Consider the following 23,120-nt stretch of genomic DNA (forward strand, 5'->3'; position numbering starts at 1 on the left):
GCTTAGCTAAGCTAAGCTAAACGAAGCTAAACGAAGCTAAGCTAAGCTAGGCTAAACGAAGCTAAACGAAGCTAAACGAAGCTAAGCTAAGCTAAGCTAGGCTAAGCTAAGCTAAGCTAAACGAAGCTAAACGAAGCTAAACGAAGCTAAGCGAAGCTAAGCTAAACGAAGCTAAACGAAGCTAAGCTAAGCTAAGCTAACAGCAAAAGGCAACAGCAGGGGGTAACAGCAGGGGGTCGCAGCAGGGGGTAACAGTAAGGGGGTAACAGCAAAAGGCAACAGCAGAGGGTCGCAGTAGGGGGTTAACAGTAGGGGGATAATAGGGTATTAGGTAGTAAGGAGATGGCCCCCTCAACGGGACTGGAACATACCAGCCTCTGTACTCCACCACACAACCGTTTTACCGACTGAGCCACAGAAGCCATACTCTAACCGATAATCATTCTAAACTTAGACTTTCCTCAATTTCTGTCTTCCGTTTGGATTGTGAGATGTCACTAATCATCTCAGACAATTTATTAATATTCTCACCCACAACGGGACTCGATTATGCCATCCTCTGTACTCCACGGCTCAACCGTTTGAATTGCTTCTCAGTCCGCACTCTGTTTTACCTTGCGCTGTTTTATTACCTATGCTGAAGCAACTATTTGCAGCATAAGTCCCATCATAGCTCTTCGACCATGGTGTCACTACACAGAACATATCCACTTCTCCATATAAGCTAGGTAGTCTTACCCAAAAAACCCACAGCCATACCTGTTCGCCGTTCATGTCTTCTCTCCATCTTAGTATCACCGCAGCCATCATGATTATCTGCCTTCACTCATACGGATAAATTTAAAAAATTAGTGTTTGTATGAAAAATAATCAGACAATTATATTTATATATATAAAGTTGTTTTAATATATCCGATTTTAAAAATTGATTATAACTATATAATATTTTTTCATGTCATACTTGCAGGTACGCTGCTTGTTTTAATGACTAGATTCCTTGGCATTAAACAAACTTAAATATAACCGAATGAGGAAATTAGCGTTACAGTATTTAACAAGAGGTAAGACAATTTCACAATCAATATTACACCTTAAACAGCAAACGGAAATCTAGCCATTTTATTTTAATGTTCCTTCGTATTTACTAAGTTTATTTGCATTTAAAACATTTTTTTTAATTATGTTTTAAGTTTAAAACATTTGAAAGAAAAACGAAAAAATTTTTAAGTTTTTTTTTTTTCGAAATCTGCATCGGAAAAAAAAAATTTAATTATTTTGTGATTCGGTGAAAAAAATGTTTTAACAAAATCCTTTGAAAAATGGTACAATGATAACTGAACTGAACTGAGGTTCAGTTACACTTATAGTATAGTTTTATGTTGTGTGTAGAAAAATTGACGCGTTAGAAATAACATTGTTACAATATTACGATCATGTTAGAAAAATGTTAATTGAAAAACAGAAAAAAAAACAAGAATATTCATCGTAAGTACTAATTTCATATCAATGTCAAAGGTTAAAGGTTAACTATATAGAAATTATATATATACATATCCGAGTCAAAAAAACACTAAAATTCAACAGCTCCAACATAATATTTATAAAAAATCTGTGATTTTAAAAACCATGACTATGTAATAATAATATTTCAAAGAAATAATATTTTTTAATGAATTTTTAATTATTTATTTATTTATTTATTTATTTATTTATGTATTTATCACTTTATTATCTTTTAAAATAAAATTTTGTATAATTAAATTAATTTAATTATAATCTAAATTATGTCGAATTAACAAGGCACTCAAGGCAGTCCACACGAAAATAATTTTAAATAAAAATTTTTAAAAATTTAAAATTTTTATTTTTTTTTAATAATTTAAATTTTTGAAAAACTATTCAGAATATAATATTTTAATCGAAATAATTAATATATTTAATTAACCGGGTCCTAATTAATTTACTACTAATTACAACTAGATAAATTTCTTAAGAAAAATGAACAAAAATATTGCGTGCAAACTTAGTCTTACTCAAATTTCTTCCTAATCAATTTGATTTTGAAATAAAATAAAATCAATGTTGTTAAAAATATCTTAGTACTTAATTCTGATAAGCGCGTATAGACACTTAATCTTAACAGGCGCAATTAAAATTAGAGATAAAACACTGTTTCTTAACTGAACTGATAATTATAATCCCAAGTGCTCTTATATTTCTAAAATATTTAAATCAAATTGAATTTAAATCAATGTTTATATAAAAATAGCTTATTCTACAATAAAAATACGTTGCTATACTTTTTAATCAAATTAAAGATAACGTGTGCAAATTTGAATATTACCTACAATGCAAAATGTAGGCCTAAATCTATTGCTTTAATTCGTGGGGACCACCTTGACACGTAAATATTTTCAAAATAACACTCGTTTTTTCAATCAATCAATATATTTGGTACGATAATATTCAATTATGATTTGTTTTTTTTTTCAAGGTTTCATTAAATTGTATTTGATTTACAATATTTACATAATAACAGCGATAAACTAAACAATATTTGAACTAAACAATAAACCCCTACACGTACGTGCTTTTAAGGGTTGCGTATTACAAAAACAAGGAATCTTAAATTGTACGACAAAAAAAAATATATGAAAAGTAACGTGAAATATAATCCATTTAATGAACAACTAAGCTATTAAATATATTTAAACAAAAGTGGATACCGTTTTACTTGTAACACTGGTTTGCGTTTCACTATTAACGTATTTATAGCTAGTTCCGAATTTATTAAAACTAACCATGAAAATGTATCCACTTTTGTTTAAAATTGACCTTAAATTCAAAGTCAATCTCAAAGTGTCACATAATAGAAAAAAAATACCCCCATCGTCTAAGTTATCGTATTTTACCCAAAAAATTTGTACGACCTTTAAAATGAAATTTGAAAATGAATTGGCATTATTTTTAATGGCAGTTGAAACTTTTATTTTATTTTGGTTTTTTTTTCGAATTCTCTCTCAAGTGTTGAACTTATGGACGGACTTAAGAGTCCAAACATCTCACTAACTTCGTTCAATTAATTATAATTACAGGATAATTATTAAACCACCGCTAAAACTACCTTCCAAATTGCATAATGAATTAAGTATTTTAGAACTACAACTTTTAGAATAGATTAGATTTTACCAATCAAAATTACCAATTTATTTTCAGGTTAATAAACAAATCAGGGAGGTAACCAAAATGCATATTGTCATATTGGTTTAAAAATTTCGAGAAACTGCCTGCCAGCCGTTAATGGTCAGGACAATACTTTTGCGGCCACACCATAATGGCACAAAAGTAAAAATATACTTTTGTAGCCATAAAAGGCGCAAATTTGTTTCTAATTAAAATTAAAATTTGTTAATCAACTTCTTACGAATTTCGCTAAGAGCAAAGGTCAACAAATATTAAACCAATATTAAAAACAAATATCACTTTAACATTAACTCCCTGATATTGCATTCACTGCAAACTATGTTGCAACAAAGAAAAAATATATTATAAGCTAATTTCGAGTTAATTACGATACTAATTGAGGCATATAACGCAACCATAAGTAACACAATAAGAAAAAAAGCATACAGGGTTAACCTTTGAACCCAAAAAGAGTAAAAATTCATCATTTGAACTAAATAATCTAATGAATTTTATTGTTACTTTCCGATACTGCGTTACTTATGATAGAAAAGCCCTTAAACAGCATTAATTAAAGAGTCACCAGCGCCATCTACTAGAAATTTTTATCCCTATTTTCTACCAAGTTAATTGGTTATAGACTTAAAAAATTTACAGAAAGGGAGGATTGTTGTAAGAGTGGCTTAAAAGGCCTGTAAAAATTGTTTCGAACTTAGCTTTTTCATTCACTTTTGCGAGTTCTTCTTCTCTTTCTTAGCGATAGCTCTCGTTGCTTCTTCAGGCAAACGTGAAGGGTCCGATAATATGTTGGTGGTTGTACAAAGGTGCGTTAACGAGTTCAAAACCACTGTTAACAAAATTGGAATTCAATTTAATTTTTTCTGTTCTCAAAATTCCCCCAAACCTATTTTTGGCCTACTTTTAAAATTTCGCCAAACCTATTTTTGGCCTACTTTTAAAATTTCGCCAAACCTACTTTTGGCCTACTTTTAAAACTCCCCCAAACCTATTTTTGCCCTACTTCTAAAATTCCCCCAAAATCTATCTTTGGCCTACTTCTAAAATTCCCCCAACCAATTTTTGACCTACTTCTAAAACTCCCCAAGCCAATTTTTGGCCTACTTCTAAAACTCCCCAAACCAATTTTTGGCCTACTTCTAAAAGTCCCCAAACCAATTTTTGGCCTACTTTTAAAATCCCCCCCCCCCCGACCGTTTTTGGCCTACTTCTAAAACTCCCCAAACCAATTTTTGGCCTACTTCTAAAATTCCCCCAAAATTTGTCTTTGACCTACTTCTAAAATTCCCCGAAAATCTATATTTGGCCCTACTTACTAAAATTCCCCCAAAATCTATCTTTGGCCTACTTCTAAAATTCCCCCAACCAATTTTTGACCTACTTCTAAAACTCCCCAAGCCAATTTTTGGCCTACTTCTAAAACTCCCCAAACCAATTTTTGGCCTACTTTTAAAATTCCCCCCCCCCCCGACCGTTTTTGGCCTACTTCTAAAACTCCCCAAACCAATTTTTGGCCTACTTCTAAAATTCCCCAAACCAATTTTTGGCCTACTTCTAAAATTCCCCAAACCAATTTTTGGCCTACTTCTAAAATTCCCCCAAAATTTATCTTTGGCCTACTTCTAAAATTCCCCCAAAATTTATCTTTGGCCTACTTCTAAAATTCCCCCAAAATTTGTCTTTGACCTACTTCTAAAATTCCCCCAAAATCTATATTTGGCCCTACTTACTATAAATTCCCCCAAAATCTATATTTGGCCCTACTTACTAAAATTCCCCCAAAATCTATATTTGGCCCTACTTACTATAAATTCCCCCAAAATCTATATTTGGCCCTACTTACTAAAATTCCCCCAAAATCTATCTTTGGCCTACTTCTAAAATTCCCCCAAAATCTATCTTTGGCCTACTTCTAAAATTCCCCCAAAATCTATCTTTGGCCTACTTCTAAAATTCCCCCAAAATCTATCTTTGGCCTACTTCTAAAATTCCCCCAAAATCTATCTTTGGCCTACTTCCAAAATTCTTCCAAAATTCCCCCAAAATCTATCTTTGGCCTACTTCCAAAATTCCCCCAAAATCTATCTTTGGCCTACTTCCAAAATTCTTCCAAAATTCCCCCAAAATCTATCTTTGGCCTACTTCTAAAATTCCCCCAAAACAATTTTTGGCCTACTTCCAAAATTCCCCCAAACCAATTTTTGCCCTACTTCCAAAATTCCCCCAAACCAATTTTTGGCCTACTTCCAAAATTCCCCCAAACCAATTTTTGAGGTACTACAGAAAGAAATACAATGAGAGTCACTTACTAGGCCTAAGTAGCGCCAAACTGCAATGTTGTTCCAACCAAGTGATTGTAGTTTTGCAAAGGTCATCCATGTTGGCTGTCGAAACCGTATTCGTGTAAGATTCTAGTAATGGGTCCATCAATAAGCTGAACTGAATGCGGTAATTAAGTTAAGGAATAATTGCCATTTTAAGGTAATTAAGTTAAGGAATAATTGCCATTTTAAGGTAATTAAGTTAAGGAATAATTGCCATTTTAAGGTAATTAAGTTAAGGAATAATTGCAATTTTAAGGTAATTAAGTTAAGGAATAATTGCCATTTTAAGGTAATTAAGTTAAGCAACAAGTATTTAAAAGTAATTAAGTTAAACAACAAATATTTAAAAGTAATTAAGTTAAACAACAAATATTTAAAAGTAATTAAGTTAAGCAACAAGTATTTAAAAGTAATTAAGTTAAGCAACAAGTATTTAAAAGTAATTAAGTTAAGCAACAAGTATTTAAAAGCAATTAAGTTAAGCAACATTATTTAAAAGTAATTAAGTTAAACAACAAATATTTAAAAGTAATTAAGTACTTAAACTCTAAAAAAAGGAATAATTTTGAAAGGATACAATCCAGAATTTCCAATTTTGCAATGTGTTTGATTTAACGTATTCATCAAATCTTTCCCTCATATGATTGGTTCGCTGAAAAGGCACTGGCGCTCCCGAAGCTGGTAGCTGGTTTTGGTACGTACTAAACATTCATTGTTATTAACTTATTAAGAAATTAATTCATATTAAATTTAAATATTAATATAACAGTAATTAATTTACTTGATAGTTTGATTTAATTCATCTATTTCTTTCTTTAATTTTTCCGCTTCAGATATTTGATGTGTTCGTTCCGCTTTCAAAGACCTGATGTAATCCACAGCTAAACATATATTACAAAAACGGTTTTGCAATTTTTCCACAATTTTCAAAATAATTTTCACATGATTTTTCTAGCTGACTTCAAAGCAAATCTCAGGGCGGAGCCAATTAGTTTTTTATAAGCTTAGCGGGATAGCTAGTCTGAATTTTTTTTAGCTATTTTTAAAAAAAATCCGAACTTTTTGGTCTATTTTTTAAAAAAAATCCGAATTTTGTGACCTATTTTTAAAAAATCCGAATTTTGTGACCTATTTTTAAAAATTCCGAATTTTGTGACCTATTTTTAAAAATTCCGAATTTTGTGACCTATTTTTAAAAATTCCGAATTTTGTGACCTATTTTTAAAAATTCCGAATTTTCTGGCCTATTTTTTGAAAAAAATCCGGATTTTCTGGCCTATTTTTTGAAAAAAATCCGGATTTTCTGGCCTATTTTTTTAAAAAAATCCGGATTTTCTGGCCTATTTTTTAAAAAAAATCCGGATTTTCTGGCCTATTTTTTGAAAAAATCCGGATTTTCTGGCCTATTTTTTTTCAAAAAAAATCCGGATTTTTGGCCTATTTTTTAATAAAATCCGGATTTTCTGGCCTATTTTTTAATAAAATCCGAATTTATTGGCCTATTTTTTAATAAAATCCGAATTTATTGGCCTATTTAAAAAATAAATCAGAATTTTTTGTCCTATTTTTTTAAAAAAATAAAATCAGAATTTTTTGTCCTATTTTTTTAAAAAATCAGAATTGTTTGGCCTATTTTTAGAAACCGAGTTCTTTTGGCCTATTTTTAAATTCCCCGACTTATCCAAGTCTTCCCTGACCTGTAGCAACTCTAATATCTTACAATGTAGCAAAATAATTACTTTACGTTAACCAAAATAGACTTAAACAAAAAACTTGCCGATAATTTCAACTAACTTCTAAAATTACAGCACAAACACTAAAAAAATCTGATATTTACGTACATTTCTGTAGCATAGCGGCTTTACTGACTTTTGAGCTTGGATTATGGCAAAGAGAAGGTACCAAGACGTGTAGAGCTTCAAACCCATGCTGAATTAACCCCAAACAAAACATCAAAATTAAAATTAAAATTAAGAATCGCTACAAGCTCAATTAACACCAGACAACAATCGGCAATAAATACCTTAATATTGCACCTCCGTTTTTGCTCGGCATTAATATGGCAAACCCTTTTATGTTCTTTGTACTGTATTTTTTCCTCAGAAGATTTGGGCCGGAAAATTTTGGGAGTATGCGAGCTAGCCTGGAAAATTCCATGGGGTTTTTAAACTTAAGGAAAATGTTTCAACAATTGGGACACGCTATGTATGGTCTTACACTAAAAAACACTACCTGAGAAGAGGACTCTGAACTGCCTGGTTTTTGAGCACCTCCCAGAGTAACGCCACTCGTAGCCGAGACGGGCAAAAGTTTTTGGGAGGTCAATGAAGAACCAACTAATAACGTGTTTTGAATCTCCGAGACACCAGGCATCTAAATAAAAAATTGTAACACAATTCAGTTTTCCTGTTTCTCAAATTCCACGAATTTCAAATAAACCCGCCCAAGAACAGATAAACCCGCCCAAGAACAGATAAACCCGCCCAAGAACAGATAAACCCGCCCAAGAACAAATAAACCCGCCCAAGAACAAATAAACCCGCCCAAGAACAAACAAACCCGCCCAAGAACAGATAACCCCCCCCCCAAGAACAGATAAACCCGCCCAAGAACAGATAAACCCGCCCAATAACAGATAAACCCGTCCAATAACAAATTAACCCGTCCAATAACAAATTAACCCGTCCAATAACAAATTAACCCGTCCAATAACAAATTAACCCGTCCAATAACAAATTAACCCGTCCAATAACAAATTAACCCGTCCAATAACAAATTAACCCGTCCAATAACAAATTAACCCGTCCAATAACAAATTAACCCGCCCAAGACCAAATTAACCCGTCCAATAACAAATTAAACCGCCCAAGACCAAATTAACCCGCCCAAGAAAAAATTAACCCGCCCAAGAAAAAATTAACCCGCCCAAAAACAAACTAACTCGCCCAAAAACAAACTAACTCGCCCAAGAACAAATAAACCCGCCCAATTTGAAAGTAATCCACCAAAACTCAGAGGAATTTTTATCGAACTAATTAGAAGTTCTATTATAATTCCTGGTTTTTGAACTAATTCCAAATTCAGTAAGTCAAACTTACAGTAGTTAAAGTAACGGGTGAAAGTACAAGAGTTTGAGGTCCACTAGAGGTTGGTGGAACTGTCCCAATTATTGTAACCGTCGGATTTGTATTTGACGTTGAACTAGATGAACTTGTACCATCAGGTGTTGTTGAATAAGCTACCGTAACAATGAACAATCGCTTCTGAAGCAACCCCTCTTACTACAAACATCACCACGGCTACTTACCAGTTGAAAGAAGTTGAGCCAAGACCGTATTAGTCCTTAACCTGTTATTTGTGGTTGTAGTAATGGGGGATATAGGGGACATACTCATTCCCATTGGTAGAAGCTGCGGCATTTGTGAGGTAGGCATGGGCTGAATGTTCTGCGGAGCCGCTGATAATATTGGTTGTACCGTCGGTTGATTGTTAAGATTGATATTTGTCAGGGATATGGCTTGTGGGGGTTTGGCACTAATGGCTTTCAAGGATCCGCTAGTGTGTTGCGGAGACGAGACGCTCCTTGAACGAGCGCGTTGCTTCACAACCTGCAATAGTAATTACAAAGTTGCTTTGCAATGGGGCCCTACAATGAGTGGCAAGTGCCATCATGACCTTAAAGATAGTTTTTAAGGTCATGAAGGCCCTATTTTAATGTTTACAAAGTTTCTTCGCAATGGGGGACAACAATGAAAGGTAAGTGCCATCATGACCTTGAAGATAGTTTAGAAGGTCATGAAGGCATTATTTTAATTTTACAAAGTTTCTTTGCAAATGGGGGACAACAATGAGTGGTAAGTGCCATCATGACCTTCAAGATAGTTTTTAAAGTCATGAAGGCCCTATTTTAATGTTTACAAAGTTTCTTTGCAATGGGGGACAACAATAAATGGTAAGTGCCATCATGACCTTCAAGATCGCTTTCAAGGTCATGAAGGCATTATTTTAATTTTACAAAGTTTCTTTGCAAATGGGGGACCTAGAATGAAAGGTAAGTGCCATCATGACCTTCAAGATAGTTTTTAAAGTCATGAAGGTCCTATTTTAATGTGTACAAAGTTTCTTTGCAAAGAGGGACAACAATAAAAAGGTAAGTGCCATCATGACCTTGAAGATAGTTTAGAAGGTCATCAATGTCCTATTTTAATGTGTACAAAGTTTCTTTGCAATGGGGGACAACAATAAAAGGTAAGTGCCATCATGACCTTGAAGATCGTTTTCAAGGTCATGAAGGCCCAATTTTATGAACACAAATTTGTTTCTGGGGGAAAAAGGTTTGAAGAACTAACCTGTCCCTTAGGTACAGCAAATTGCACCTCTTTCTGACTCGCATTCTGATTGGACGCAACAGGTGACTTCATTTGCAAATTCTCCGCCGAGAACCCGGGCGTCAAATGTCCAGTATAAGAATGCCTTCGATACCCAGGTGTATCCATCCTTACAGTATTGCGCCTGGTTTTCGTTAACATATGGGCAGGTGCATTAAATTTGAAAGGTTCTTCAGCAATCTGCCCTTGCTGTTGCTGCTGCTGCTGCTGAGTTTGTTGCTGTTGCTGCAGGGATAAGACCTGAAACGTGTGAGCATTCGATGGAGGCGCAATTGCAATCGAATTCAGCGATCCCAGCAATTGCGACGAATGAACGGGTGACGTATTTTGCCGATTAATGTTAATTAATGATGAGTTTGAGTTCTTAACTAATTGATCAGTCGTGTAGCTAGAAGATGACGCAAAACTACGTGATTTAAGAGAGTCAGTCAAAATTTGCGATGACGGCTTGGGTGGTTTAAGAATTGAATTTGAGTTAACGAGGGATTGCGATTTATTAATCATTTTTGGCTGTATTAGAGATCTCATATTGGGCTGTGTCGTTGGTACGCTACGTCTAACCGGAGATCCAGGATAACCAACCGTTTTTCCTTTATGTTTAGGGAAAAATACGCTAGCAGTTGCCGTTTGTGGTCCAGGACTTAGAGACCTTGGCATAAGTTTAATCCCAGATGCACTAACAGCAGCGTCAACAACGGGTAATTGGGACAAGTGGCTACCACCACTAGCGGTCGGTGATTGTAGCACAGTTTCAGGTGTAAATGAAGATGGGGTATCCATTGATTGGTTCCCCATGAGTGGGGACACTAGACCGACGTTAGAATTGTTAAAGCTGTCGTTAGAAAACACTGGTTGTTGCTGTTGCAGAGTTGCTGGTTTCAAAATACGCTCTTTGGCCTTTGACAGCTGATTACCGTTGTTTTGAGTTCGATTTGATGCAAGCTGGGAAGGGTACGATGGTGGAGGGGGTGCTGCTGCCATCTGAGCATTAATTACCGAAGAGAAATTCATATTGGACAACAAATTATTGTTGTCCATGGATGAATTAACAGGCGGCATTTGTTTAAGCGAATCCGACATCGGACCTTCTTCGGGTAAAGTAGCTAAAGGACGTGATTGGAAGAAATCTAAACGGTAATTGTTAGGCATGATTATTTGTAAGGTACTTGGGGATGGTTTTTATAATATTACCAGGCCAAAACCATTTACCGTGTAATGGTTCAAGAGTATCCATAAAATCATCTAAAGAGGGTTGCAGCTGGACAAGTCCGGGTTGGATCAAGTCAGCGATACCCGCTCGAGCTAAATGCAATATTGGCTTAGTGTCAGGTAATCAGGAAATAGAATAATCTAGGGGTCAGACACTTGCTAATCAAACTGACCCAATGTACGCGCAGTAACAGAGTTCTGAAGTATATAAGACTTCTCTTTGAGAGAAGTGTACAACCACAAAGCGGGAGGGGTAATTGTAACATGATTCTTAATGGCAACATCAGAACTAAAACATTTGGAGGGCACAAGGTTACTAAACCGAATCACATACGCGATAAATCGTTCCCTCATCATTATTTTATTAGCGCTTAACTATTTGCCAAGGCGCATGCGCTTGTGCAGATTTTTGTCCTTCGTTAAGACAATCAAGATTTGTGGGTTGACTGCTGAGGATTTAGTAAATACCAAACAGTAATTATAGAATTCACCCTAGCACGGTGCGAAGTTACCTATCTGAACTTAGTTTGATGAGCGGGAGAACAAACCAAAATGGTGCCATGAGCCCGGGAAGAATCATGTTACATAGCTGAAGCATTAAGAGGATACAGAGTGTCACGCTTCTTCTATTATCCCCTTCTGGTAAGGTATGCTTTGTGTAGTGGTTAACGCGTAAATTTCTACACAATTTTAAGTATTTCTTGGGTAGTCGTAATTTTACAAGTGTCCATTGACCCCCAGTCATATTTTTACCAATTTCTCTGGGATTTGGGAAATCAAACGGTTCAGAAGGAATCAAACTCGCGAATAGCGTATCGGTAAAGTCCATGTTTGTTATGTCATCGTCTAAACCACTGGCCAAGCTACTGTTTGACCATGAAGGAAATCGGAAATCCAAATCCATGGCCGTTGTCTGATATGTTTAAACAGGTTTTATCATAAGCATGTTCAACTAAACATCAATCTAGTCTACAAGGCTTACGGAATTGTTTTCCATGTATTTTAAACATCGCATGCGATCCCTGTAGAACATGCGACATTTTTTGTACTCTGCTACGACTGTTTTGATACCCCTTTTCAAGTATTTGCCTTCTAAAACAACCGCTTCCGGTTTATTACGCGTTTCACCCTCCAGAGGCGAGGCGAATTGGCAGACAAATGGTTTGCGTTTGGCAACAACTATTACGCGACGGAATATAACGTTATTGCCAATTGCCATAAATGTTTTACGCTAAAAACGTTATATTGACATACATTGAAGATGCCACGCTCTCCAAATTATATTGTTTAGTCGGATTTTCTCCTTCAATCTCATTTTTACGCCTTTGAACGTTTTCCATCTTGGCGAAGTTAACTTGCCACTTTAGAAAGAATGTTATGCGCGTGTCAGGTACAGGTCGCATTATAGTTTTAGTATAATACACGAGAAGCTAACAATAGACAATTTTGATACTGACAAGTGACATATATGTAAATAAGAAAAGTAACAAGATGGCCCCGGGCATATTACACTTTTGCTAGGGCAAAAGAGTCACAACAAAAAATGCGGAAGGATGGGGAAAAGGTTTGCCCAGCCGGAAGGGGTCGGAACAATAGTTTTACAGCTCTAAAGAGCGCAAAACTAAAAGTTCAAAAATTTGCAGGAAAATAGTAAAAATTGTCACAAGGATTGAAATTTCGAATCTTTAAAGCTCAATGTCAACAACATTGAAAATGAAATAAATTACGCAATTGTTTTTATGATTTTTATTAATTTTATTTGAGCCTAATTTTAAAATTTGAAAACGAATTAAAAATTTAGCAAATGTTTTGATGAGTTTTATCATAAGTTCATAAGATACGTTCCCCATAAGTTTATGAAGTGACGTAGGTTATAGATTCTCGTAAAGCGACGCCTGGTGAACCGCTGTCAAAGGCTTAGTAGTGCAGGCTAAATAGGAAGATGGACTGGAAAACCAAGTGTAGTTATTTTTCGCTTGTAGTTCTCTCAGCAAGTCTCTAGCATTAAGTAGCTTAATACTTATGGAACATATCTTATAAACTTATGGTAGAAGCAATTAACCCCATTGAGGCAGAGCCATTAGATATAAAGATTAGAGTTGACTATAACTGGTTAATGTTCTTACTAGTGTCATACTTATCTAATAAACACATTTAAATTATCTACTCTTAAATATAAATAATTCCATTTAATTTAATCTAAAAAATTCGAACTGGAAATCGGGCAATTTTTAAAGTTAAAGCTATCTCAGAAGCCTTAATTACCATGCCGGTACCCATGGTCGCTCACTGGTAAAGCTAAGCCTGTGACGTTTTACGTAGGCATTGACGTCACAACTGAGATAGCTCTATAGCAAAAACACATAGGGAAAGCCACTTATGAGGATTTCATGAGTCAACAAAAATTTTCTCTGCAATTTTTTGGAATTTTGGTATTGATATGAATGATATGATATGATATGATATCAAATTGGAGTATTCAACTTTTTAGGGCTCTTGAATAAGAAAAAAAAATACTAATTTTCTAAGTTTGACAACATTTTTGAGCAAATATTATCTCCAAGGCTTTCTTTAAAGCAAATATCTGATACTGCAGCACCCTAGTATGTAAACTACACACCAATTTAACTTTTCCAAAGGCAGGAACCAATCGGACCGCGTCCTCGAGGGCGGAGCTAAAACTAGAGCTCCACCCCTTGACTATAGGGACATCTAGTGGCATTTGCTTAAACTAAAACCATAGCTGAGACTTCCTTTAAAGCAAATTTCCGGTCCTGCATCAACCCTAGCACACCAATTCAACTTTTCCAAAGGCAGGAACCAATCAGACCGCGTCCTTGAGGGCGGAGCTAAAACTAGCGCTCCACCCCTTGACTATAGGGACATCTAGTGGCATTCGCTTAAACTAAAAACCATAGCAGAGACTTCCTTTAAAGCAAATTTCCGATCCTGCATCAACCCTAGCACACCAATTCAACTTTTCCAAAGGCAGGAACCAATCAGACCGCGTCCTTGAGGGCGGAGCTAAAACTAGCGCTCCACCCCTTGACTATAGGGACATCTAGTGGCATTTGCTTAAACTAAAAACCATAGCAGAGACTTCCTTTAAAGCAAATTTCCGATCCTGCATCAACCCTAGCACACCAATTCAACTTTTCCAAAGGCAGGAACCAATCAGAACGCACCCACAAGGGCGGAGCTAAAACTAGAGCTCCACCCCTTGACTATAGGGACATCTAGTGGCATTTGCTTAAACTAAAAACCATAGCTGAGACTTGCTTTAACAATGACCCCCACTAAACAAACAAATATCGGCAATTAAATACAAACGTAATTAAGTTAATAAAGATAGTCAAACAAAAACCCTTGAAGACATATTTACAAATCTTAATCTATTAAAACGTAAAATGAACGATAACCCTCAATCAACGAACCTAAGAAGGGGTTGCAACCAATAACCAAATATTACCAATTAAACCCGACCAAATGCAATTTAATTAACTTTAATTAAATTATTAAACACATGCCTTAAAGCTACATAAAGAAAAAGGCAGATTTTAATTCCAAAATTAACAAAAACGGGACATAACTAGCGGAGAAACAAATCACAACATGGCCTTCAAACTAAAAGACAGAGCTCTTACCTGTAAACCAATGACATGCACTTTAATAAATTCGTCAATGAGTCATCAATAGAAATGCTTTGTACAATTCCCGCAGGATTAAAAGTGGCCAACTGCATATTTGAATCACCACTGGTGGGTAACCCAGCAGCGGCACCCATGGAAACATCGGGAAGATGAGTTTGTAAGTTAATAATTTCCTCTGGTTTTGGTGTTAAAACAACTTGATCCGTATCATCAACATTAGGAGCGAGTAAAGAAGCTTCATCTTCCTCTTCTTGCACCTTTGAATCGTCAATTTCCGATACCATAAAATGTCCACTATGAATAGTTTCCCTATTGGACTTTTCATCCAAATCTAAATCTAGGCTATCGAGCATTCCTCCGTCGCCAAGGCCTAAGTTAAAATGAATCCTCGTATTCGTATTTCGATCTAGTGGCATTTTCGCCCCTCCAAATTCCAGCATGGAAACCATTAAGTTGATTTTAATTAGGTTAGGGTTAACAAACTTTGTTTCTAATTGAGGATATTCCTTTACTGACGAATAAAAACATTACACAGTGGACTATGATGTCCCCCTTGCAATAACGCAATGCACACTGTTATAACGATGGCCCTCGGAAACTGTCTCAACGCGCGACTAAAAATAACATCAACAAACAATATTCAAATGGCCATACTGCTTTACGGAACGGAAGACAGCCTTGAAAAAAATAACACTTGTTTTTATGTTTTTTAACGATTTTTTTGTCGGGACCAGATGGCACTTCGAAGGATACTGAGAGATAACGGGTTCATTTTTCAAGTAGAAATGCAATCGGAATGAAAAATTGAAACATTTCTAAAGCCCACTCGATCACGCAGTCCATGGATTGGAAACAGGGCCGGAAATAAGCACAGGACACTGGACATTGTCCAATAAAATTTTAAAATGTCCCATAATTTTTTTTAAAATTTAAGTGGGTCACTGGATATTTTGACCTATAAATTTTCCGAAGTTTTGATACCTTGACTATGGAGAAGCGACACCATTTTTGCACACTCCAGTGGACAATGTCCTATAAATTTTCCAGTCAAACAGGGGGTCACTAGACACATGTCCTATAACAAATTTTTCTTATTTCCGGCCCTGATTGGAAATACTAAGTTTTTCAGACCACTAGGAGTATTGATACCTATTACAACAGAAGGCGAGGCTACTTGGTCCTGCACTTCGTCCGCCAAGAAGCGTGGTCTCCTGGTGTAAATGGTATCAATCATCCTAGTCTGAAAACTATGTATAAATAAAAGCATAAGTTTATAAGATATGGTCCATAAGTATGATACACTCGGTGATTAATTTTGCAGGACTTCCATCCTCCTATTTAGTCTGTACTAGGCCTTTGACAGCGCCTCACCAGGTGTCGCTTCACGAGAAACTATGACGTTTCACCTATGTCACTTCGTGATAAGCTTTCAGTAACCAGTGACGAACTTATGGAACATATCTTATTAGCTTATGGAGGCAGGTAGCTTTAAGATTAACTAATTCAATATCTCCCAATAAAAATAATGAAAACACTTATTAAGACTTGACGAAGTTTATTTGTGACAAAGTATTAATTGTTTACAAATGATGCATAATCATAAAAATATTCTAAGTTGCATTTCTTCTTTAACCCACAAGGCTTTTTTGTAAAAAAATTCTTATCTACAAGTATTTATGTATGGAAACTACGAGAATTGCAAATACAGATATTGTCGCCTTGAAAATACGGGCTAGAAATAAGTAGATTTCTACACCATACACTAGCTAGATTTTCCTGATTGGTTGAACCTAAAGACCGATGGATGACGTGCCCACTTCGCGCCATTTTCGAATAGAGTTCCAACCTGATTCATATACGGCTATAATACAAACCTTGAAACCTTTTTCATCAACTTCACCATCAGGCTGGGAAATAAGCATAATTTTTAAACTAGTCCTTGGGACTCAATGCCAGTGACCCCCTAGTTTCCGAAATAATAAACTGGTCTCCAGACTGGTCCCCACCCTTGTTCTCCTATAGATTTGCAATTAATAAACTAGTCATTGGGACCAGTGACCCTCACGTTTTGAATAAAAAAGTGGTCCAAGCTATTAATAAACTGGTTTTTGACCTGTAAACCTGTCTTATTTCCTAGCCTGTTCACCATGAAGTTTGGGTTTCGTTCAAAAGTTTATTCTTTTCGACGTGGAGTTCTCAGGTTAAATTATAAACGATTTAACCATGTTACCATGGTAACAGATCCCTGGTTAAACCATAAGATCCGATGATGGTATAAGATTTTGCGTGGGTCATTTGGTCACGTTGTAGACCACATTTTTAATTACAGTGACTTTAAAAAAATTTTTGTAGACAATAGAAGATTCGTAAGGCCAATTTTTACTATTTCGAAACTTAGGAAAGGGTAGGATATGACGTATTGTTGACTAACTTTATTTCACTGTAATTTAAAAATATGCTCAACAACGCTTACAACTCTCACCACGGGAAGGTATGACCACTCCGGCTTCGAGAGTCACCTGTAAAAAGCGGGTTAGCACAAATAAAATAAATAAAAACACCAAAATAAAATATTTTTTATAAATATTTTTACATCATTTCAAAAAAAAAAAAATAAAAAAATAAAAAAAAAATAAATCAGTAATATTTTATAATGATATTAATTATATTTATAATATTAAAGTTAATTATAGTCAAGTTAATCAGTCAAGTCAACCTTACAAGTATTTACAGCAACGCGATATTTACAGCCACGCGATACGCGTCAAGTCAAGTCATGATGATGAAAAATCGCGATTTACAACTTAAATCTAAACACATAAACAGTTCAACAAATGAAGTAACCGCAAAGTTTCAATATAATTAAAACATTACGTTTACATATAAATAGGCACGACATTTGTGTGCCACAATTGGAAGTAAAGTGGTTAATTTAGGAAGGGATTGGGGCGCCTTAACAATTGTATGTGGGCCCTACTCGGTGCCGCAACCCGGAGGTTGTGCAGGCGACACCATTGCCCATGTTAGTATCATAGATAGCATCAACATAAACCCCATAACCGGTGGACGACCTACGTTAGAGTGAAGCCACACGGAAAGGGGGTCCCTCCAATAACAACATTGTACAACGCGACTACAATTTAGTCTCAGGTGCGGGCATAATAGCTCAACGCAGAGATAAATGGACTCTCATAGAGTCGAGACACTCTGGACTTGCTTTCAAATATTGCATAGATCTAGCTCATAAACTCAGAGGACGTGTTTAAACGTCAAACTGCTCTGGTTTATTCTAGGTCACTATTCAGAGGTCAAATTGGACCATCTCAAATGACGCTTTCTAATTTTAAAAAATATACTGAACTAATTAAGTTAAAGTAAGTTAATTAATGTAATTAAATACAAGAAAAGGAAAACTTAAAAGAGCGTACGGCAAAGCGCTCGCTCGTTTTCCTAGATGGACATTCAAGTGGTCAAACTGAACCTTGTCCAATACTAATTAACTAAATATCTAAATATCTAATTGGTACAATGCGTTATTGATAGGACACAACACAAACATATAGTAGGTAAATATGATCTGCAGCTGCTGAGGGAGTTGAAAAGTTAATACATGATTATACACTTTAAAAAATATCTAATGGGCGATTTGTTCACGTCTGGTGGTCATGGTTCTTAAAAATAACTTCCCAGAAGCCAGATGTGAACGCCTCGACACCATTGTAAGTCCTGGCTAAAAGCTATACTCCTAACGTCATTATTGACGTGTTTTTGAAGTTCTTGAAGAAATAGAAGAATCTTGAAGAAGTCGCGATTTCCTTAAACTTGCGCGAGACGATACGCGCCTATTCCTATTATCGTCTTTTAATTATCGCGATATAACCGTCGATTCTCGATGACTGATGTCCCTAAGCACATCGTTGGTAAGTTGTCGTTAATTAGGGTTAAATTGAGGAATTGTCTAATAAAAATTAGGTCGTTACATTATAAATTGTTAATTCATGGGGCAGTTGATAAAATAATGGTTTTAGATCCTAAATTTTTGGAAGTTAGATTGATAAATAAATGTTAGATCCTAAATTGTTAATTCAAAAGATTAGTCAGTAAATTATGTTAGATTTAAACTAAACTCTTCATTCAATTCAAAAGGGTGGTCAATAAAATGTTAGATAAAATTTGATTGGTTAAAATGTTGGTTAGTTTGAAACTTTAGGGATTTTTAATAAACGCTAACACTATCAGCGATATCCGATTTTCCGTCGTCGTACCGCCTGAAAATACCGCGACCGAATCTCCACCAACACCAAAAATAATAACACAAAATATCACAACTTTATTTTGAAAATACAACAATATAATTAAATTAAAATACTAAACAACCCTATAGTTTAAGTCCTAAACACCGCGGTCTCCCAGAGCTCCTAGCTGAACTTCCCTAGATTCAACTAAACCCTGAAAAACTAATACCGCGTTTGAGCTCTCATTGAAGACCGCGGAACGAAGCAGCTACAACTGAACTGAACCTGATTTACAAAATACTCTTAACCATTTAAATAGAGGGACATTAGCCCTTCATTTCAATTCAACAATATTTCAAAAATTCATTTTCAAATTTTCGCAAATCATTTCGGTAATTTTTCAAAAATAATTTCTAACCTATAATCAAGAGTCTCTCATTGGTTATAATCAAAAATAGCATCAGCCAATCATAGGCACTTTGAAAAAGAATCGTATTTCACCAATTAAATTTTTGCAGAATTTACATAAATTCCCATAGAAAGTTACTATTTTTTATGCGAATTTATGCAATTTAAATATAAAATAACAATTTTTCAAATATGCACATAATTTCACTTTATGCGCATAATAGCATAAAAACATTCGGCAAATTCTTATATAGTTAAAATCATATTGCAGCGAAATTAACAAAGACAGTATTTCAAATTCGAAAATTAGAAAAACTGCGCTTTTGGAAATTTGCACATTTTTTGCAGAAATGCAAAATTAGAAACATTAAGTCTATTTTTGAAAGCAAAAATAGACAATCCCAAGTGCCGTAATGTTCAAAGAATAAAATACACTGTAAAGGCATACTTAAATGTATTCACCGAAAATCTTTTGGTTCATTTAAGTATCCTTTCAAATAAAATTCATCAATTTTCAAAACCAATTGAATTCGCTTTAAATCTATTTATCAATAAATATAAAAATATTCAATTTAAGTCGCATTTAGATGGCGGTTTAATATTGGAGAGACTCTTGTACCTTAAACCTAATCTCATGGCTTAACTCTTAATTAAAATTAAATGAAACTACAACTCACTGCGACCACGTACATGTCGATACCCAATTATTGTAGATCTACGAAGAACACCGTTGATGTAATGACGTCATCCATGTATTAATCATCCATTTGGTTAAATCGTCTCAGTCTTTGTCTGGAACAATTGTAAAATATTAATCCCAAGTCCAGAAAGCCCAGATGGTACATAAAAACAATATGCCTATTTATATTTCATTTCTTGCTGCTCATTTAATTTTAAAGTTTGCCAATATTTTGCTCTAGTTAATGTGCTCTGCTTAAAATGCGCTCAAAAATTACTATGGAGCTTTAGTTTAGTAAATCAGGTTTGAAATCAAAAACATTGAAAGAGTAGCGGCGAAAACTACGCGTTCAAAATTTCATTCAAAGTTAAGCACAAATTATGTATTACAAAACTTCGAAAATGTAGTATTGGCAAATTTAAACTTCTCGTCTTAAAAGGAGGGTGAATGGGAAACAAAAATAAAAGATATAAGTTATATCATTTCCATTTCACCCTTCCTTTAAAATGCAGCATAGCATCTTTGTGCTTCATTTCAGTATTTATAAATCATTTTTATTCAATATTTATAATGTGGCAAATGTGCTCAATATCCAAATATGATGCATTATTGGAACAACCATAAGTAATAAGGTAACAAAAAGTTACTGCAACTCAGCAAAAATTCGTATCAAATTCAAAACAACTCAAAGGGCAAAATCTCGTATCATATTCAAAACAACTCAAAGGGCAAAATCTCGTATCAAATTCAAAACAACTCAAAGGGCAAAATCTCGTATCAAATTCTAACACCTAAACAGGCAAAAATTTCCTTCCAAACTCAAAAACACCTTAAAGGGCAAAAAATATCGTGTCAAATTCAAAAACACACCTTTAAGGGCAAAAAGATAGTTTCAAATTAAAAAAAAAAACACACCTAAAAGGGCAGAAAATTAGTTTCAAGTTCAATACATCTCAAAGGGCATAAAAACCATTTAAATTCCAAACACCTCAAGGGGAAAAACACTCATGATCCGAAATGAAATATACTAGTGTGTGACTGGCTAACTAATACCGGACTTCACACGCTAACATGCTCGAAGCTGATTGGTTGATAACCTTTCTTATAAAACTTCAATCAACGCAAGTTTGAAAATAAAACCACAATAGAGCACAATTCTAATAAAATACGAAAAAATGTTGAATTGATGTTTCAAGACAAGAGTCCCCATTTAATTTCAGCTATAGACATTGTCGAGGCATTTAAATTTAAACGATATTTGAATCTAAGAAAAGTATTAAGCCTAAACTTAAACAAATGTAAAATGTGAAAAATGTAGTATCGTATGCCTGATTCAAGACAAGGCTTAAGGGAAAAATTTGTTCATTTCATTTATAATTATATTTAAACACTGAAAATTCTTTGATATTTGCGATGTAGTAAAGCTCATTAAACATTTTATCCAAATCGGATTATTTTTCATAACTAAAATAATTGAAGTTCAACCTTATGCAAATGTCGGGATGGTCACTTAACCTTCTTTTTCGCGAATGTTACAGCGAAGGGGAAACGCGAATTACGCGAGGGTTACAGCGAACGCGAAGGGAAACACGACGGGTTAACGCGAATGTTACAGCGATACGCGAACGGGAACGGGAACGGGAACAACCGATTACACGTAAAATCAAGTGACCAGTCCTTATTTGCAATAAAGGTTAAGTAGCTCTAGGCAAATTTTAAATGTTATATTCATTTCGGAATAGTAAATCCAGATTTGGAAAAACGTTTCATTAATTTAACTAAATTCGCAAATTAACGTCAATTGAAATGAAGCCTATTTTTCGAAAATGCCCAAGCCAAATCTAAGAACATTTCTTCAAAAATTCCCAAGCTTATTTTTCGAAAATTCCCAAACCAAATCTTAGAACATTTCTTCAAAATTTTTTCGTATTTTTGGATACTGTATTTCAACTAAAAAAGAACTCCCTAACTTGACACTCATAAGTTTATGAACCAATCAGAGACGAGAATGAAAGGGCCCGCTTCTCGATAACGTGTTCTAAACTAACACTAACGAATTAAACTCACATTTGGTCTATTTTGAAACAAATCTAAAATTATCATTACATTGCACTGAAACTAAAAACTAACTACTTCATGCCTTTTATAAATGAATTACCTACTAACAATAGGCAATGCCAAAGGCTTCAAAAGTGCCACCAATGCAAGATGTAGACAATTTACAAACATGGAGGATTCATACCATTTACACCAGGAGGCCGAGCTACCTGGACGACAAAATCCTCCAGGTAGCCCAACCTCCTGTGCAAATGGTATGAATACTGCATGTTTGTAAACCATCTTTAAATTTACCATTTCCGAAGAATTACCAGATTTACCAAAACAGTAATATAGTTACAGCAGGTTCCCCAGAGAAAACAAATTTTAATACTAATACCTTGTCTATTAGGCCAAAAATAGGTCAAAATTCGACCTCTAAAATTTAAATACGCAATATGCAAATCGTACCTAAATAGTTCTCTTGGGAGAGAATGAGATTGTTATCTATTGCTTTCCGCCAAAATTAAAATAGATCAAAAATAGGTTAAAAGTAACCGACTTCAAGAATGATACCATTAAATTGGCGAAGTAGTAATTTTAAGGGAATATAAAGAACTCTGGGAAGCCTGCCTAAAGATAGTCCGATGTGTAACTTAGGACAAAAAACGTATTACCGTTTAAGGTGTCCATGTATTCCACGTCATCTACATGGACTTGAGTCCTGGACAGTCTCGGGAATATTTCGTTTGGAATTTAAAAACGCCTGTTGAAAATTTAAAATATTAATTTAAAACGAAACTAAAACCCAAATTTATCTTAAATTGAAGTACCTAGTATCGCTTAATTTAAATTAAATTAAAAAAAACTGAAATCCAAGTTAGTCTTAAATTGAATTAACAAAAATTTTTAATTTTAATTTAAATTTAATTTAAAATAACTAAAATCTAAATTACTCGTAAATTGAAGTAACTAAAATCGCTTAATTT

The 23,120-nt window shown here is 34.7% G+C and overlaps 1 protein-coding gene across 3 annotated transcripts; it reads right to left on the reverse strand.

Moving 5' to 3' along the window:
- Positions 1-878: 878 nt before the first annotated feature.
- Mondo (MLX interacting protein mondo) lies at positions 879-15,493 on the reverse strand. 3 transcript variants are annotated; one of them, XM_089864809.1, is made up of 15 exons: positions 14,767-15,493; positions 12,377-12,483; positions 12,105-12,301; positions 11,876-12,035; positions 11,123-11,215; positions 9,875-11,040; positions 8,833-9,133; positions 8,624-8,763; positions 7,743-7,898; positions 7,549-7,668; positions 7,367-7,454; positions 6,307-6,406; positions 6,103-6,226; positions 5,511-5,640; positions 879-4,030 (listed from the first exon to the last, which is right to left on the reverse strand). In XM_089864809.1, exons 1-15 carry the CDS (start codon positions 15,219-15,221, stop codon positions 3,909-3,911), a joined length of 3,459 nt encoding a protein of 1,152 aa, XP_089720935.1. In that variant the 5' UTR covers positions 15,222-15,493; the 3' UTR covers positions 879-3,908. The 3 variants fall into 3 exon arrangements, with proteins under 3 accessions (XP_089720935.1, XP_089720933.1, XP_089720934.1); XM_089864807.1 differs by having other exon boundaries at positions 11,105-11,215; XM_089864808.1 differs by having other exon boundaries at positions 7,758-7,898; positions 11,105-11,215; positions 14,767-15,492.
- Between the last annotated feature and the right edge of the window lie 7,627 nt (positions 15,494-23,120).

The sequence above is a fragment of the Phalangium opilio genome, unplaced genomic scaffold, assembly GCF_054372755.1.
Source record: "Phalangium opilio isolate 3A_F unplaced genomic scaffold, DU_Popi_V2 ptg000013l_1, whole genome shotgun sequence".
Taxonomy (NCBI): Eukaryota; Metazoa; Arthropoda; class Arachnida; order Opiliones; family Phalangiidae; genus Phalangium; species Phalangium opilio.

Excerpts from the sequence above, each read along its gene's own strand:
- Mondo (XM_089864807.1), bottom strand. The coding sequence starts at position 15,221 with ATGGTTTCCATGCTGGAATTTGGAGGGGCGAAAATGCCACTAGATCGA. Across the intron at positions 12,484-14,766 it reads TGCATGTCATTGGTTTACAG|TGGCAAGTTAACTTCGCCAA; the intron begins GTAAGAGCTCTG and ends TTCTTTCTAAAG. Across the intron at positions 6,407-7,366 it reads AGCCGCTATGCTACAGAAAT|CTGTGGATTACATCAGGTCT; the intron begins GTACGTAAATAT and ends ATATATGTTTAG.